We start from the raw sequence: 16,405 nt of genomic DNA, 5'->3' as shown, positions 1-16,405 counted from the left end.
TGAGTTTCAGTGTGGTTCAGATGGGTACTTGATATGGGTCTCACGTGCATAGGCCCACTTATGGGCTGGGCCGAGTCTTGTAGTCTTCGAGTCTGTTAAGGTCTCTCTCTGAGATGAACGGGTTTTTCTTTTTTGTTTCTAGGTATTTTTTTGGTTTCAGATCTTTGTTTTTATCTTATGCAAAGTGTTATTCTTATGTAAAAAAATTGGGTGTTTTGTTTCTTATTATATTCTGCTTTTATTTGAAGGATTTTTCTTATTAAATTTATAACTACATATTTTGATGAGATTTGATGGTGGTTGCAAATTTACTTCATCTGCAGGACATTTTGTTCGGGGACATTCCAAACTTTAGGCAGATTCTAAGTGCATTTGAGTTACTACCAGTCTTAGAGGATAGTGCATAAGTTGCTAGCACTGTTAGAGGACAGTACATCTGTTAAGGTCTGTCAATTGAATTTTATCCAATTCCCAATTCTTTCAGACAACTGGTTCTGCTATGGATGGATGAATTGATGGCTTTATATTTTCTCTAGCAGGAGCTGAAAGGCTTCTTTGCAAACAGGCCTTTGTTATCTGGTGGTGAAATCTGCCATCTCCGCACGGTGTGGTCTCCTCCAACGAACCAGGCGTCATTCTCCTCCCCAGGTAAGTTCTATATTTCATTTTTTTTTTCTTTTTTTCCCTCTTCTAGGGGTTTCATTTAGGTTTTTTTTGTTTCTAGGTTTTTAACTGTTCCATTTTTTTTCTAGGGCAAATACGGTTATGGATTTTTGAGATTTTCTGGTTATTTCCCCCCTCTCTCTGAGATGAATGGTGTCGAATTTTTTGTCTGGTTTTGCTGTTTTTTTTTTTTTTTGAGATTTGTGCTTATGTTTATGCTTCGTTTATTATTATGTAATTGACATTGATTTGGCTTACATGTTTTTTGTTTTATTTGATTGTCTTGAAGTGAAGGGATTGAAGAAGTGCACTCAAGTTAATGGATGATACAGATTTTATAGATTTTGGTTTATCAATTGATGATATTGACGCTAATAGACTGATTATGGTTGGCGATATGTTAGGAAATGATGAAAGTGAGGTGGGATATATATCTGTTGATGAGGAGGTAGACCCAAATGAGGAGGGCGGTGTAGAATTTGTTGATAATGATGATGGTGGTGAGAGGAATCTGGGTAACAAACCCTTTTTGGATCAGATATTTGATAGTGAAAATGATGCATACGAGTTTTATAATATATATGGGTTGGCCACCGGTTTTGGAGTACGGAAATCATCAACTTATAAGTCGAAGATAACACAAAAAGTGATATTTAAGAGATTTGTTTGTGATAGAGCAGGGTTCAAAAGCAGTAAAGCTAAAAATGTGGTGGTTGATAGAGTTGTGAAGCCACGTCGGACTGTTAGGGAGGGTTGTAAAGCTAAAATGGATATCTCATTAATTGATGGGAAGTGGAAAGTTAAAGCTTTTGAAGATGTACATTGTCATGAGCTTACTTCTCCACTGAAACGACAAATGCATCATTCGCATAACAAATTTATCAAGACTCAGGTAGTTAAGAATTTGATGGACGACCTGAGTACAGCCTCAATCCATCCTGCTAATATTGCGAAGGCCATTAATGTTTCATATAAAGGATCAGGTAGTTCTATAACGACAAATCAGGTGGTTTGCCATTTGAGAAAACAGAGGGTGAATAATATGGGGCATGAAGGCGTTTTGGTAGCACAAAAATTCCAAGCGAAACAATCAGAGGACCCAAACTTTTTTTTCAAAATGGAGTTGGATATTAATGGTAACTTGCGATCAATGTTTTGGGCCGATTCACGAGCTAGAGATGCATATCTAACCTTTAGTGATGTCATTGTGTTTGATGTAACGTATAGGACGAACAGGTTTAGAATGCCTTTTGCACCATTTACTGGAGTGAATCACCACAGGCAGAGCACCTTATTTGGATGTGCGCTAATAGCAGACGAAACAGAAGAGACATTTACATGGCTATTTGAGCAGTGGTTGGACTGCATGTTCGGGAGAGCTCCTGGTTGTATCATCACAGATATGGATGGGGCGATGCGAAATGCTATCAGAACCGTTTTTCCAAATACGCGTCACAGATTTTGCTCTTGGCACATCAGTAAGCATTTACTTGAGCATGTTCCATTAATGCGAGATCCCACTAGTGAATTTCCCAAGGATTACAAGAAATGGTTTTACACGAGACAAAAGGAAGACTGTGAGGTAGCATGGGAAAATTTGATTCAGAAATATCATATTGAGGAAAACGGTTGGTTAGCAAAAATGTGGGATGTACGGACCCACTGGGTGCCAGCATATTTCAGGGACACATTCACTGCTGGCATGACATCCAGTGCGCGCAGTGAAAGCATCAATTCTTTCTTTGATGGATATGTAAATCAGAACACAAGCTTAAAAGAATTCGTAGAGCAATATGATAGGGCACTTATTGAACGCCGTAAAGCGGAGTCCCAGGAAGATTTCAAGTCTAAAACAACGAAGCCTGTACTTGTTTCAAGGAGCAAATTGGAAGAAGAAGCTAGTAAGTCTTATACGAAGACAATGTTTGACATATTTCAGGCAGAATTTAAGGATAGTATTGACTGTTATCATGAGAAGGTGGAAAAGAGTGGCAGCGTGGCAGTATACAAAGTTGGATTAAGTGTTGATGAGAAGTGGAAATGGTGCAAAGTTGTGTACGATGAATCTGAAGGGGTAAAGGCAACATGTGAGTGCGCGATGTTCGAGACGAAAGGAATTTTATGCAAACACATACTCCGCATTATGTCCAAGAAGCAATTGATGAGCATTCCCCAACAATATATCTTAAATAGATGGACAACTGGGGTTAGATATCGTGTGGATAGTGGAGTGTTTATGAGAGAGTTGGATAATAATGATGTATCTCCACTTCACAGATGGTGCCTAATAACAAAGTTTCAAACACTTCTAGATAGGTTTAAAGATAATAACACTCTTTTCAAGAAGGTGAATGAAACCCTTGATGCTTGGTTGTTGGACTCTGAGAAGGAGATGAGATCCAAGGAAGTTGATTTGGCAAACAGTGGGAGCGAAGTAGTAACCAACTTTGTTAGCCAAGGAGTTGAGATTTCTATTCGCGACCCCCAACCTGTAAGAACCAAGGGCCGTCCAAAGGTTGCTACCCGGTTCAAATCCCCGATAGAAAAGTCCCAATCCCAACCAAAGCAGATACGAAGGTGTAAGAAATGTGGAGAAATTGGCCATTACATGACAACATGTGGACAAGAAAATAAAAAGAAACAGAAGGTTTGGATTTCTTATGTCAACCTCTTCAATTTCTTATTCTTACTAATTGTCTTTATGAATGTTGTAATTTTTTCATTTTTCTTGCTTCGAAATAGATGACTTTAAGGGATGAGCAAGAGGATGACGAACATGAAGAGTCAATGCACGTGGATATTGCTTCGTGATTTTGCAGATTCACGTAGGTATGTGGTAGCTTGTTTCGATAATAGTGCACTTATAAATTGAAGACGTGCCCAACAGGCCATCTTCCAGGTAATCGACCATCCCGATAACTGAAATCAAATATAGAAGCCTCAGCAACTATTAGCATATAGTCTCAAGCCATGGAAATATGCATAATATCTATCACAAAGGAAAGGCAAGTGTTTCCAGTGCTATAGATTTACTACAGACACTTGTAAGAAATACTTCGAGTCTACAATATTACAACAGAAAGTTTTCAAAGATGCTTCAACAGCACAACAGCTGCTGTAAATCCTACTACAAAGGGTTTACAATTTAAAACTTCTACAAAGGGTTTAAATGAAAAATTAAAGTGCAACTTGTCGATTTTGAGTCGAAAACTGAATATTTGACTCAAAATTGGTTCTCGAAGTCTAAAAGAAACAGGGCCCTGGTTGATTCTCTAGCTGCCCAGCACTTCATTTCCTGAACTAATTATCTTGAGTTACTGCACAGACAACATCTTGAACAGCTTGAACACAACATCTCGAAGTCTACAATGGTGCTCCAGCAGTTTTCCTGAAGCCAAAGAACAGCTTGAACACATGTATAAGGAGGTATGATATCCCTTTTTCTTTTGATATGTAGTTACACTAAGTACTGTAAAGTATAGCTATCTGACTCTAACCTCATTGCATTTGCATGTGAAATGATTACACGGTATTAGGAAAAATAATTTCAGAGATTATTAATTTTTGTTTTTTGTCAATCCTACTGCAGGTGGGAATAACAGATGATTTGGATTATCTGGAATAATCAATGGTTTTGGTGAGCCAAATACTATCAGATTCTGGAATTGATAATATTGTAGCTTGGAACTCTACATCTTTTGACTTGTAAGGAAATGTCGGAATATTTCGCCAAACATTCTAGTAGAAGGTGAATACTCCCTGTAAATTTACTCGTATTTTCAACTGATTTTAGACTGAAGTTCTGCTTGTTCTGCATTATGGAGCTGCTTTCTGCAACCATGATGGGCTCAAGGTTTGATTAAAAGTATTGCTTAACAATTAATCTGTGAATATAAAATTTTCCAAGACCCTTTTTGTTTTGTGTTTTGAGTACCTATTGTGAGTACAAAACTGATTATTGGAGTCCAAAGGGAGTAGTGATGGGCTGTGGAGATTATTCGTTCCTTTAAAAGTGCCAATGATTTGGCTGATCCTCTAGCGAAATTGGGAGGTTCTAGCGAAATTGTATTCCTTTCTTTTAATAAGAGCCCTCTTTCAAGTAAAAAAACACATTTGTGTCATCAAGCATTGCATAATAAACAACTGATTTGTGACGACAAGCATGGCAATTCTTATAAATTGAAGACGTGCCCAACAGGCCATGTTGGTATGGAATGTCCCAGGGCCCTGTTGAATGGATGATCTAAACAGATTCTGTTCATTTTTGACCCTATGATTCTGTTCATTTTCTTTTAAAACAATCTCTGGAATCAGCTTTTTCTAACCCGTGCATTGTTAAAGTAACTTTTTCAACCGGAATGCATGTAAAAAAATAGGATCAACTGATCCGTGCCGTTTTGGACTCAAAGTTGATTCTCATAATCCAAAACAAACGAGGCTTTTGCATTTTTTGAATTAATTTTGAGTCCAGAACTGATTATTGAACTCAAATTTGTATTGGATTTTGAGAACTGGTCACCTAAAATTCTTTGGGAAAATGATATAGGAACTTGGAACCCAATAACCATTATTAGGGCGGGTGACACAACCTGGAGGAAATTTTGCTAAATCTAAGGGCTGGCTTATGGCACTGAGATGTTGTGGCGAGAACCCATCTTCAACTCTGCTTTAATTAAAAAAAGAGTCATCCAGTTTGACAATTTGCAAAAGAAGTCTTCAACTCATCAAAGTGAGCCTCATCTAATAATCAGTTTTCAACTCACAATTGGTTCTCATAATCCAAAACAAATCTTATATTGTTCACAAATTGCTTTCATGATTCAAATTCTACAATTTCAAGTCCAATACTGATTATTACACACAAACTAACGCAGCATTAACTCTCCACTTAGAAAATAGATCCACAAAAGGGCACTGTAATAAAACAACTATTAATGGAAGAAAATTATCATTTGTTCCCATCTGAATAAATCCCTAGGATTTACCTACCCTACCCAATGGAGTTGTTCTCAACAATAATGCCATTGCATGTGTTGAGCTGGTTGCTGCCACCATGTGTAGAGCTGGTCTCATAGTAAATGGAACAGGCTGTGATCACATTTGTACAAACAAGTACATAAAAGTACCAATTTCAGAAAAGCAAGTTAAACAGGCTAAGTTAAGCATCCTACATTCATAAAATGGCATCTAAACAACAGTACACTAGATCACTTAGTAACGGATTGACACAAAAAGAAACAAGATAAACAACCCCACACCTCCAACTAAACAACACTGCCCTAGATCATTAAGTAACAGAGACACAAAAAGGATCAAGATAAACAACCCAACAACTGCAACTTTAATCCATTGTAGTTGGTTCTCAAAAACTTGGAAGCGTTTGCCTCCATGCACCTTCAATTCATTTGCATGCACCTTCAATCCGTCGAAGCGTTTGCCTGATTGCACCTTCAATTCGTATAATAAATTTACCAATGTGCCCATGTCATTCTTCAATTCGGCTATTTCATTCTTCAATTCGGCTATATCATCCCTATTCGAACCATCTTCATTGTCATCCATATCTTCTTTGCACCAACGGAAATAATTGCACTTCTTTGTACTTCCTTCCTGCGTGTTGTATAAGAGTTAGGAATTTGAAACTTCACATACTAGTAAAAATTAGAATTATTCACTGCTTACTTACACAGAAGAAGGCACAAGCGTAAAACAGGCGGCCTCTATTGCCATTCTCATCCGTCTGCGTTATTTGGATAGAAGCTTTTTTCTCACATTTACAATTTCTTGTAGCAATTCTGATACCACGTCTGCTAGAACTACTATTGCGAGAGGATGCCATCATTGGAACCGAATAACTTAATCCTAAATACTTGTCTGCTCCATTTACTCTACTGCTCTAATTAGAATACAGAACAGAGCTTCATATCCTCTGCAAAATAAAATCATTGCAGTATATCATATGAGCAATTGGCCAAACAATAAGGTTTCAAAAAAATACTATCGTGTTAAAAAGATAATATGCATCTGATCATACAACTAAGCAAGTATTCTGAAATATAAATATGGTATGTGTAATATAATAAACTTTTTAGGGAGTTACTTCTCTGCAGACACCTTGCAGAAGAAAGAGATCTCACGCCCTCTACGAATTTCAGCAATAAGGGAGTTGGATATTTTCTAAAAACCCATTAGGTTTCCTCTCTTACTAAAGCTTTAATCTCTCCACATTCTCACTAAAACAAAATTATGATTTTTGATGGAGAAAAAAAAATACTCTAGAAACATCAATGATTCACGATTTTCCCTACAAAGCCTAGAAAGAAATAGAGGAAACAATCAATGATTCATGATTATCCCCAAATACATCACCTTTAATCCCAAAAAACCAAAAAAGCCTAACTGAAACCCTAGAAAAGGGGAAAAAAGGACAAAAAATTAAATATAGAAGTTACCTAGGGAGGAGAATGGCGTCTGGTCCGTTGGAGAAGAAACCTATAAAGAAAAACCGAAACTCCTAAAACCCCTACAAAGCAAAAATGTAGATCTGAAACCCTAGAAAAGGGAAAAAAAAGAAAAAATTAAATTACAACTAACCTGGGTGGGAGGAGAACGCCGGGCTTCCGCGGAGATGGCAGATTTCTTCGTTGGAGGGGAAAAAAACAGAAAATGAGGTTATAACCTGGTAGGAGAAAAAGGGAAAATAAAAATATTGTTAAAAAATCTCAATACTTTTCACGGTAAATGATTATGTTGTTTTATCAAAATGTCGGGATAAAAGCACGATATTTTGAAAATGTTGGAGATATTTGTGACATAGCTTATATCCAAAAAAAATAAAATCAACAGAAACAGAAATATACACACAATACATGCTTTCCATAGATATCATACCATGCTCTATCATCAATAAAGTGGGGAATTTTTTAATAATTTTTTTAATGAAAATTCAGAAATAAATACACCCGATACAATTTCCAAAAATACTCAATATTTATGATGCTTTAAGAAGAACAATGTGGAAAGGATTGTCATGTAGGTAGCCAAATGAATGGTTAAAAAAAATTGTAAATCCTCTGCAACATGTGGTCACTGTAACACATGAAATAGCATATGGGCCTTAATTTACCCTACACATTGGAACAACGGAAATCACTTTAAGGGTAAACTACTTCAGAGGGAAGTACTTCCCATGAAGTGGTTTACCCTGAAATGAGTTACCCCCATTGGAAGAGACCCCTAGTATTTCCCTCTAAAGTGGTTTACCTTGAAACGACTTACCCCCACTGGAGCATACCCCTAATCTAAAATCTTCGTTAACAGAAGATCAATGTGGTCATTCAAAAAAAAAAAAAGAGATCGAGGTGGTCTGTGGAGGCTTGGAAATTATGCCAATGAAATAATTGAAAGAATGGTAGGAGAAAAAGGGAAAATAAACAAAACATTAAATTACAACTAACCTGGGTGGGAGGAGAACGCCGGCCGTCTGCGGAGATGGCAGATTTCTACGCTGGAGGGAAAAAAAACAAAAAATGGAATTATATATATAATCCGGGAGGAGAAAAAGGGAAAAAAAACAAAAAATCAACTTAGAAACTAACCTGGGAGGAGAACGGCGGGCGTCTACTCCTTCGTTGGAGTCGGAAAACCGGCGGAGAGGAGGGTTTGGGTTTTTGAATGGCAAACGATCAGCTCTTTGTTTTTGTAAAAGATCTGAAAAGGGGTTTGGGTTTTTCTGAGCGTGAATGGCAAAGGATCGAGCGAGAATGGCAAGGGATCGACCGAGAAAAGACGATCGTAAGTTATTTTGGTGGATTGTAACAGGCGAGAAGGGTAGGGGAGAAGGGATTTCTCAGCGTCTGTCGAGAAACAGAGAGAGAGAGAGAGACTATCGACTCTTGTTTTCTTTTACATTTACAAAAGGGTATGGAACGGCCACGATCGTTTGAGATCGACGGCTCTTTAGCTGCTGCGCATATAGCTTATATGAGCGACCGCTCACCATCACTTTCCCCTATATATATATATATATATATATATATATATATATATATATATATATATATATATATATATATATATATGGGATTTGCTAGTGTCCATCGCAAAAGGCATTTCGCGGATGGTCTTTTGCATCTGAAAGCAGTCACAGAGGCTCACTTCCAGTAGATTTTGTCTTCATTCACGAGGTGGTTGCTTTCAGATGCAACAGACCATCCTCGAAATGCCTTTTGCGATGGACGCTAGCACATCCTATATGTATATATAAGGAAAATGTTATATATATATATATATATATATATATATATATATATATATATATATATATATATATATATATGAGCAATGATAGACACAGGGGACTAGACACCCCATCCCAATAACCATGGTTGATTGAAAACCCTATCAAATAGGTGAATTAGAGTCCCAAATTGTGCCTTAGGGAAGTTTAGGATCCCAAGTAGGTTCCTTTAAAATTTTGTGGAAATCCGTCGAAGTTTGCCTAGCGAACGAGCGAGGTAGGTGGTGTAGTGTAAAATAGTGTAGCAGAAGGGGTTGATTTATCCAGTATGATGTGTGTCCTAATCAGTGTAATTTGCAGTTAGGGGGTTGTTTATGGGTAACTAATAGGGCTGTAAATATATCCTTTTAAATTTTGTTGGATTTCTCCTATGGACCACCTATTTTGGCACAAAACAAGTGTACAGCATTACAAGAGGGGGGGGGGGGGGGGGTCTACTAGAATCTAAAGGGTTGAAATTTTTTCTATTTTTGCTATAAATTGCAAATGAGGGTTCGTTTGATCGGGGAGAGAGTTCAATTTTTTAGACCAAAAATTCAGAGAGCTTGAGAAAACCTAATTTTTCTCTTCTTCTTTCACTGAAACCCTAGTTCTTCCCCATACTGCTTCTTCTCCGGCCGACCGCGTCGGAGCTCCGATCACCTTCCGGCCGATTATCCTTATAGTTTGTTACTTCTATGCCTCTATTATAGCCACCATAAGCCACAGCCGCTATCTCCATCTATACTTCATTCGAAACTTAATTCATCTTTTTTTTTTTTTTTTTTAATATTTCAAACTTAATTCATCTTGAAACCCTAACTCCTAAATCTTCATCTAGCTCTTAAATCGAAGTTGTTTTTCATCTATTTTCTTGAGATCGAAACAATTCTCCGTATCATGTTCCTTAAGATCTGTGATGTGGAGAGATTGAAGAAGGAAAATTCAGGATCGGCTTCAAGGTCTGCTCCACAAGAATTAGCTGGTCGATTTTCAGTTAAGGCAAAAATTTTGTGGAAATCAGAGGTTTAAGCTTCAAATTCAGTTATATTGTGTTTAAATCGGAGGCCTTCAAGTAGCTTATAAGGTATTTTTCTCTAGTTTCTTACTTCTAAGTTGAATCCTCTCGAAATTTCCAGCTAGTTGAACTCTCCATTTCATCTCCAAGAGTAAATTTCACTGCTAATTTTGATTGATTACAGAATTTTTGCTTGCATTAGATGCTGTCTAGTATACATGATTTAGTTGAGGCATATATTCAGATTTCAGAATTTTCTTTTCTTGTGTCCGCATGATGTTTTTTTCTCAAATTTTTGTATAAGCCTATCTAAAAGAAATGCCTAAGTGTGGAATCAGTCTCAATTGTCCATGTGAGTTGTTTGTGTGTTCAGGTTATTTTTCGCCTGATCTGTTGTTTTGAATATTTTGATCGTGCGATTATTCGCGTGATCACAGATTATATTTGATTTTGATTAGTATAACTGAGATAGTGTAAATGAAAGTTTAAGTTATATAATTTTGATAACCTGTTCTAGTTTTTGATCAAAGACATGAGAAATGTAATTTACATGAATTGTGTTTTACTCATGAGTAGAATTACATAGCAGTTTAGCATCAGGTTGTGTATTTCAACCCTGTTTTCACCTTATTTTGATACTATCATATCCACAATGTGTATTTGCGTTCTCTTAAGTTGATTCTTTTCATTTGCTTGGTGATGGTCATGAGTAGAATTACATAGCAGTTTTGCATCAGGTTGTGTGTTTCAGCCCCTGTTTTGGATTAGCTTTTTTTTTAATTAGACGAATGTTGTGCAGGCACTCATTCAATTTGTCACGTTTTAAAATCATTGTGTGTCATCTTGTAGATAGTGTATTTAATTGAATAGGGCAGAAATGACTGACTTATAGGAAATAAAAACCAATGCAGTCCATTTATAATGTGCTGAAACAAAAACATTGCAGTCCCTTTTACATTGTGCTGAAACGAAAATTATTGTAGTCCATCTTCATTGTGCCTGAACTTAGAGCTCTTGTAGCTCATTCTCATTTTGTTAAACTAAAAGCTCTTGTATATCATTTTCATTTTGATGAATTGTTGATGAAAAATATTGTAACTCATTATCTATTTTGTATAGCCTTTGTGATGAAACTTATAAAGATTTTGTATTCTTAATCCGATCTGTAATGCAACTGTTGTGTATTATTTAATAGTCATTACTGACATTTGTTGATCCTATGGTTTCTAAGAGTATAAATTGAAAGGACATGCTCTTAGTTGGTAAATTTTGTTTTATTTCAGCCTTGACTAATAATGTTGTCTTTTGAAAACGATGGAAAGGTGTCATGATCACCCAATTAGACTCTATCATCTTTTTTTGGCCTAGAGTTTATTGTCCATAGCAGCCCCATTCCTTTTACTCCTCTTCACAATTGCCATCACATTTTCATCTGTGTTGGATTTCACTCAAACCCCATTTTATATATTTTTGTGTGATTGCTATTACTATACGTTTGAGCTAATGGAATGTGTGGACCCCGATCCGAGGACGGTGCCGAGGGACGCGAGATCCCTCCTGCGATCCTCTAAGATCTCCACAATGTGAAGGAGAGCTCTACCAGGGAACTCTCGAAAGTGGTGCCACCCTCACAGCATAGCATGAGTGGCGATATAAAAAGAAAGAGATACATCCTGATCTGGAGCCAGAGCTCGAAACCAAGATATATCTGAAAATAACTCAGAGTCGCCATCCATGGATGCGCCATGGAACCAAAACAAATGCTCTGTTTGCAATGGATAACCAGAGATACAAAAGGTCCGTGCCTGATGACGAATGGAGAAGGTCCGAAGAGCGCCCCCAATTCGCCCGAGTGCGAACACTTGGTCTCTTATGCCATTTATTATTAATCTCGAAGATTTTTGGGCAAAAATCATGTGAAATGGGAACAATCCTCAGGAGTCGTCTACCTAAGCATGCATTTCCTGAGGATAAAGATAATAAGCACCCATAAAATAAAATGAAAGATGTGTTGCCTAAGCATAGCTAGGTTATGAGTGACATGCCTAAAGGGTGTCTAAGTTCTGATGTGCAAACACATGCATGCTACAGCTAAAGGTATAGGTCTGCACAAGAAAGTAAGAAAACACTATAAAATATACAATATAACAACACAACAAATCCTAAGACTCTAAACGATTTAGCCCGAGTCCTCGGATGGTCTGATATTCATCCAAAGAAGCCTACGTATCCCCGCCTCCACGAGAATCAAGGCAACGTAGTTCTTCGCACTTATTCTAAACTATGATGCCTAAGACACCTAGACCTCTATCTTAGACTCGATCTAAAAGACCGGACTAGTTCTTAAAGCTTATTGACCGATTATTTAAATTCCAGTGAATTGTAGATTTTAGGACACCCTATATGCCCTAACTAAATGCAGGTTAGCCCTAAGCTAATGCAGGTGATTCCTACAACCTATGTGTAACTAGGCTATATTTCCTTAGGAAAACAAAGGGTTGACTAACGCATCTTAGACCTAGTCATCAGTCGGCGATGTAAATCGCCAACTGACCGGACGGAGGCGCTCCTAGCTAGGACAAACTCCTAACTCTAACACAAACACACAACAAGCACACAACAAAAGACAAACTCCTAACTCTAAAACAACACAAACAAGCACACAACAAATAAAAGACAAACTCCTAATTCTAAAACTCTCTATCTAGGACAAACTCCTAACTCTAGAGGAAGATCTTTGGAAAACAAGGTTTTCAGAGGTTTTTGAAAGATTTTCAAAGTTTATTCACAAAAGTTTGGCTGGACTTGGGATAAAGATCCCAAGCTGCACTACGTACCTCGTGGAAGAGGATCAAGCCAACGTAGTTCGAAACGAACTCTCAAACTACGCTTCTGAAAGAAACACTCAACACTTTAGATTTTTTAAAGGTTTTTTATGCTTTTCAAATGTTTTTGATGTGCTTTTATATTTTTGACGATTAAAAATGAAGTGTTAACACCCTTCGGCTAAAGGGGATCCGATAGAAGAGCTTCCTTATCCACCATATCACGGTAGAGTAATTTAGAGGGAAACGGGATCCCTAAAGCCTAAGGGAAAATAAATCAAAACAAGGGGGACTAAATTCCCAAAGAAAAGAACAATCTCGAAGAGACGAAAACAAAACTAACGAGCCCTAATCAATCTCCAAATGAGACGATATCTAACCCGCGAGGGAAAACCCCAAACAAATGATAGATGAAAAAGCTTCTAACCCTAAGGGCAGACTTCTAAACAAAAGGGACAGACAAGAACCCTATAGGAAGAACTACTGAACAATCAGCCACTAAGGAAGGGTCCCAACTAGTTAAACACTCTGAGAGAAGGAAATCCCTTAACCTGCGAGAACTCTAAGGCAGGAAGGGAAGAGGTTGGCTCAAGAAACATTCCGTCATAGCCCGAAACTCAAGAGGAAAATTCTAAAAAATCGATGGAAATGTAAAACATTTGTGAAAAAATTAAGCTCTAATGGAAAATCAAGATGATAAGGATTTGCTCAAGAAACCCCAAATAAACCCGAATATCGATACAAAAACCAACAGGGGTAAAGATAAAAAAAAAGAAAAGAAAAAAAAAGAGAGGAGGGGCTCCGAGTAGCCTCATCACAGCCCTCCGAAATGAAGGCCCAAAACACATTCAGTTAGGAATACAGGTGAAGTCCTCAAGGAAATGACATCCTCACAATGATCAGGTATTAGAACCAATCCAAAAGGGATCAGATAACAAAGCCAGTCATGCCGGAAACATCATCTACTTAACACATGCTATTTTCAAATCAAAATATAGAAACCGAGGGTTAACTCAACCAAAGCAAGGTTCAAGAAATATATGAAAATGTCAAACTCCAGGAATCTACAGATGCTCCAGAAATAAGTGAAAACAAATCCTTCCAGTAATACCCACAACATAGGGTAAAGAAACAAACATCAAGTGATACACACAAACAAACCCTCGACATGGGGTCTCCTGTGAAATCAGATGATACTAGTATCATCTGATTTCCTACATCAATTAGGCATACGTCACTTCACCCCCATTCACCACAGAAATTGAAATTCAAATCAAATCCAATAAGCAAATTGACATTAAACCCATGAAAGAATGATATACTACCAGTAAACGAAGTAAATAGTTACACATGATTCGGCAGTAGAGACTAAGAAAGATATAATGTCCGAATTAAGTAAAAATCTAGAAAGCAGGATTTTATCAAAAGGTAAAACTCAACCAAAAGATTTAATGGCTATGGAAACTAAAAGAACTTAAACACCGCCAAGCCAGAAAATAATAGAGGATCCTTATGATTTCCAAAGTCGCAAGGTATTGGCTGTTAAAATTTTCCAAAATAAAATAACCATTTGATTTAGAAATTCATAAGGCTATTAAAACAAAACTAGTGAATATTGAAGCTCCTAATCCAATCCAAGAGAAAAACAATGAATCCAAGCTTTTAGAGGAGAAAATCCAGCACCACAAAGAGAAGATAACAAAAAATTCAAATGAATTACCAGACTGATCCGAGTGAAACCCACTGAGAATCACGACTTTTCGCCTTTGTCCTTCCTAGAGCCCTCACCAATGCCGCGAAATTTCCTCGATAATCCAAAGGAAAGGGAAAAGTGGTAGCTAGAAATGGGGGTTTAATGAGGGATTTAATATGGGTTTCAAAGTAGATTGAGGGGATAAAAATGGGTTTGCCCAAGGGATTTTCAAATGAAGGATAGGCCTTGGGGTGGTTCGGTAGTGGGGCTAAGGGGAAGATGAGAGTTCGGTTCTATAAAAAAAAAAAAAGGGTTTGGGTTTCAACAGTTACAAATGGTGTGGAAACGTGATTTGGGGAAGATGGAGAGGTGATGCGAATGGGGAAAATAGGAGAGGGTTTGAAGTGGGTTTGAGAAATTAGCATAAAGATCTGTTGAGAAATGGTGATCGGATGGTGGTTGGATCACAGGGATCTCGCCGGAGAATAGGGGGAGAGGTGGTGGCTCTAATGGGTTTAGAAATTGTGGAAATGGTAGTTAGAGAAGAAGAAGGAGGAGGTGGCTGGTGGTAAAATGGAGGAGGGAGGTGGTGGTCGGCCGGATGGGTTTTAAGGGAAGAAAAAGGTTGGAAGTGGGGTTTGAGAAGATGGGGGTAGTGGTGGCTGATGTGGGTTTCGATGGGGATAAAAGGGAAATGGGTTTTAAGATGATGGTTGAGAGGGTTTGGGTGAAATGGGTTTGGAAAAGGGTAAAGGGAAAAGGGATAGAAATGAGAGAAAGATCAGATGGGTTTGACGGTGGCTGTGATGAGGGTAAGGGCGGCTGATGGTGTTAGGGTGGTCGGATTCCGGCAAAGTGGCCGGAATCAATGGTGGACGGGATGGAGAAAAGGACAGATAGTGGCGATGGAGGTGGGTACGGGAGTTGCAGAGGTGGTTTTGGTGGTGGGTTACAGAGATATAAGATGGTGGTCGTCGGATCGGTGGAGGTGGAGAAGGGTAAAAACAGAAAAAGAAGAAGAAGCAGAGGACGATGTAAATGGGTTTTGGGTTTGGATAAAACAGGGGATGGGTTCGGTGATGGTGGTAGAGGTGTATAAGAAGAAGAAGAAGGTGATGGAGGGATTGAGGTAGGACATGGTGCGGCTGAAATGGTGCTGGAGGGGAGAAGGTGGTGGAGCCGGAGGAGATGGCCGGAGCTCCGGCGGAAATGGAATCGGTGGCTCTCCTCCCTTAGCTCTTTCTCTGCTACTCCTTTTCTTAAAAAAAAAAAAAACCTAATTCCTCTCCCCCTGCAACTCCCTCTCTTCCTCCGCTTCCCCGTTGGGAGCCGCAAATGGGGCTCCCCTGTTGGGAGAAGAAAAACCGAAAATCCCTTTTGGAAACCCTAGTTCATGGGTTTTATGCAAGGGGAAATGGTATATTTAGCCTCCTTTTCCCCCATGGGCAGCCCCTACCAGTGTATTTATCACTACTCTCTCATCATATGGGGGGTGGCTAGGCAAAGGGGAGGGGAGGGGCAAATATATCATTTCTCATTTAGGACAAAGGGATTGGTTTGGCACACATCCCTTGTCCAAAATAAACCCCCATTCGTGTCCTTTTTTTTTTTAAAAAAAAAAAAACTAAGAAAATGATATGAGAGCAACCATTTTTTTGGTAAACGCACTCCCCAGCTCACCCTTTCTCTTTTGGGTTAACAGTAGATGGGAACTGACAAGGGAACATCTCCGCTTCGATAAGCCACGCTCCTTCAACATTGAATGAAGAAAAATGATATCAGTACCTGTTTCCGGATTTTCAAAAATATCTTTTATGTAAACGGGGGAACTTTGGAGTTTGGATTTTTCAGGCTCTCTCGCACTCAAGACTAGATTTTTTTTTTTTTTTTTTTTTTTAGGAATTTTGAGATCGATTTTGAAAATTTGA

At 38.2% G+C, this 16,405-nt stretch overlaps 1 protein-coding gene across 1 annotated transcript; it reads left to right on the top strand.

Moving 5' to 3' along the window:
- Positions 1 to 982: 982 nt before the first annotated feature.
- Positions 983 to 4,511, top strand: LOC143888513 (protein FAR1-RELATED SEQUENCE 5-like). The gene is made up of 4 exons (XM_077392970.1): positions 983 to 3,310; positions 3,406 to 3,492; positions 3,989 to 4,089; positions 4,253 to 4,511. The coding sequence occupies exons 1-2, from the start codon at positions 983 to 985 to the stop codon at positions 3,472 to 3,474; spliced, it is 2,397 nt and encodes a 798-aa protein (XP_077249085.1). The 3' UTR covers positions 3,475 to 3,492; positions 3,989 to 4,089; positions 4,253 to 4,511.
- Positions 4,512 to 16,405: the final 11,894 nt, after the last annotated feature.

The sequence above is a fragment of the Tasmannia lanceolata genome, unplaced genomic scaffold, assembly GCF_043159265.1.
Source record: "Tasmannia lanceolata isolate RefF3 unplaced genomic scaffold, GAP_Taslan_0.1 ptg000012l, whole genome shotgun sequence".
NCBI lineage: Eukaryota > Viridiplantae > Streptophyta > Magnoliopsida > Canellales > Winteraceae > Tasmannia > Tasmannia lanceolata.
The sequence above is the reverse complement of the archived record's forward strand: the minus strand, read 5'-3'. Positions and strand labels throughout refer to the sequence as shown.

Excerpts from the sequence above, each read along its gene's own strand:
- LOC143888513 (XM_077392970.1), top strand. The coding sequence starts at position 983 with ATGGATGATACAGATTTTATAGATTTTGGTTTATCAATTGATGATATT. Across the intron at positions 3,311-3,405 it reads AAAATAAAAAGAAACAGAAG|ATGACTTTAAGGGATGAGCA; the intron begins GTTTGGATTTCT and ends GCTTCGAAATAG.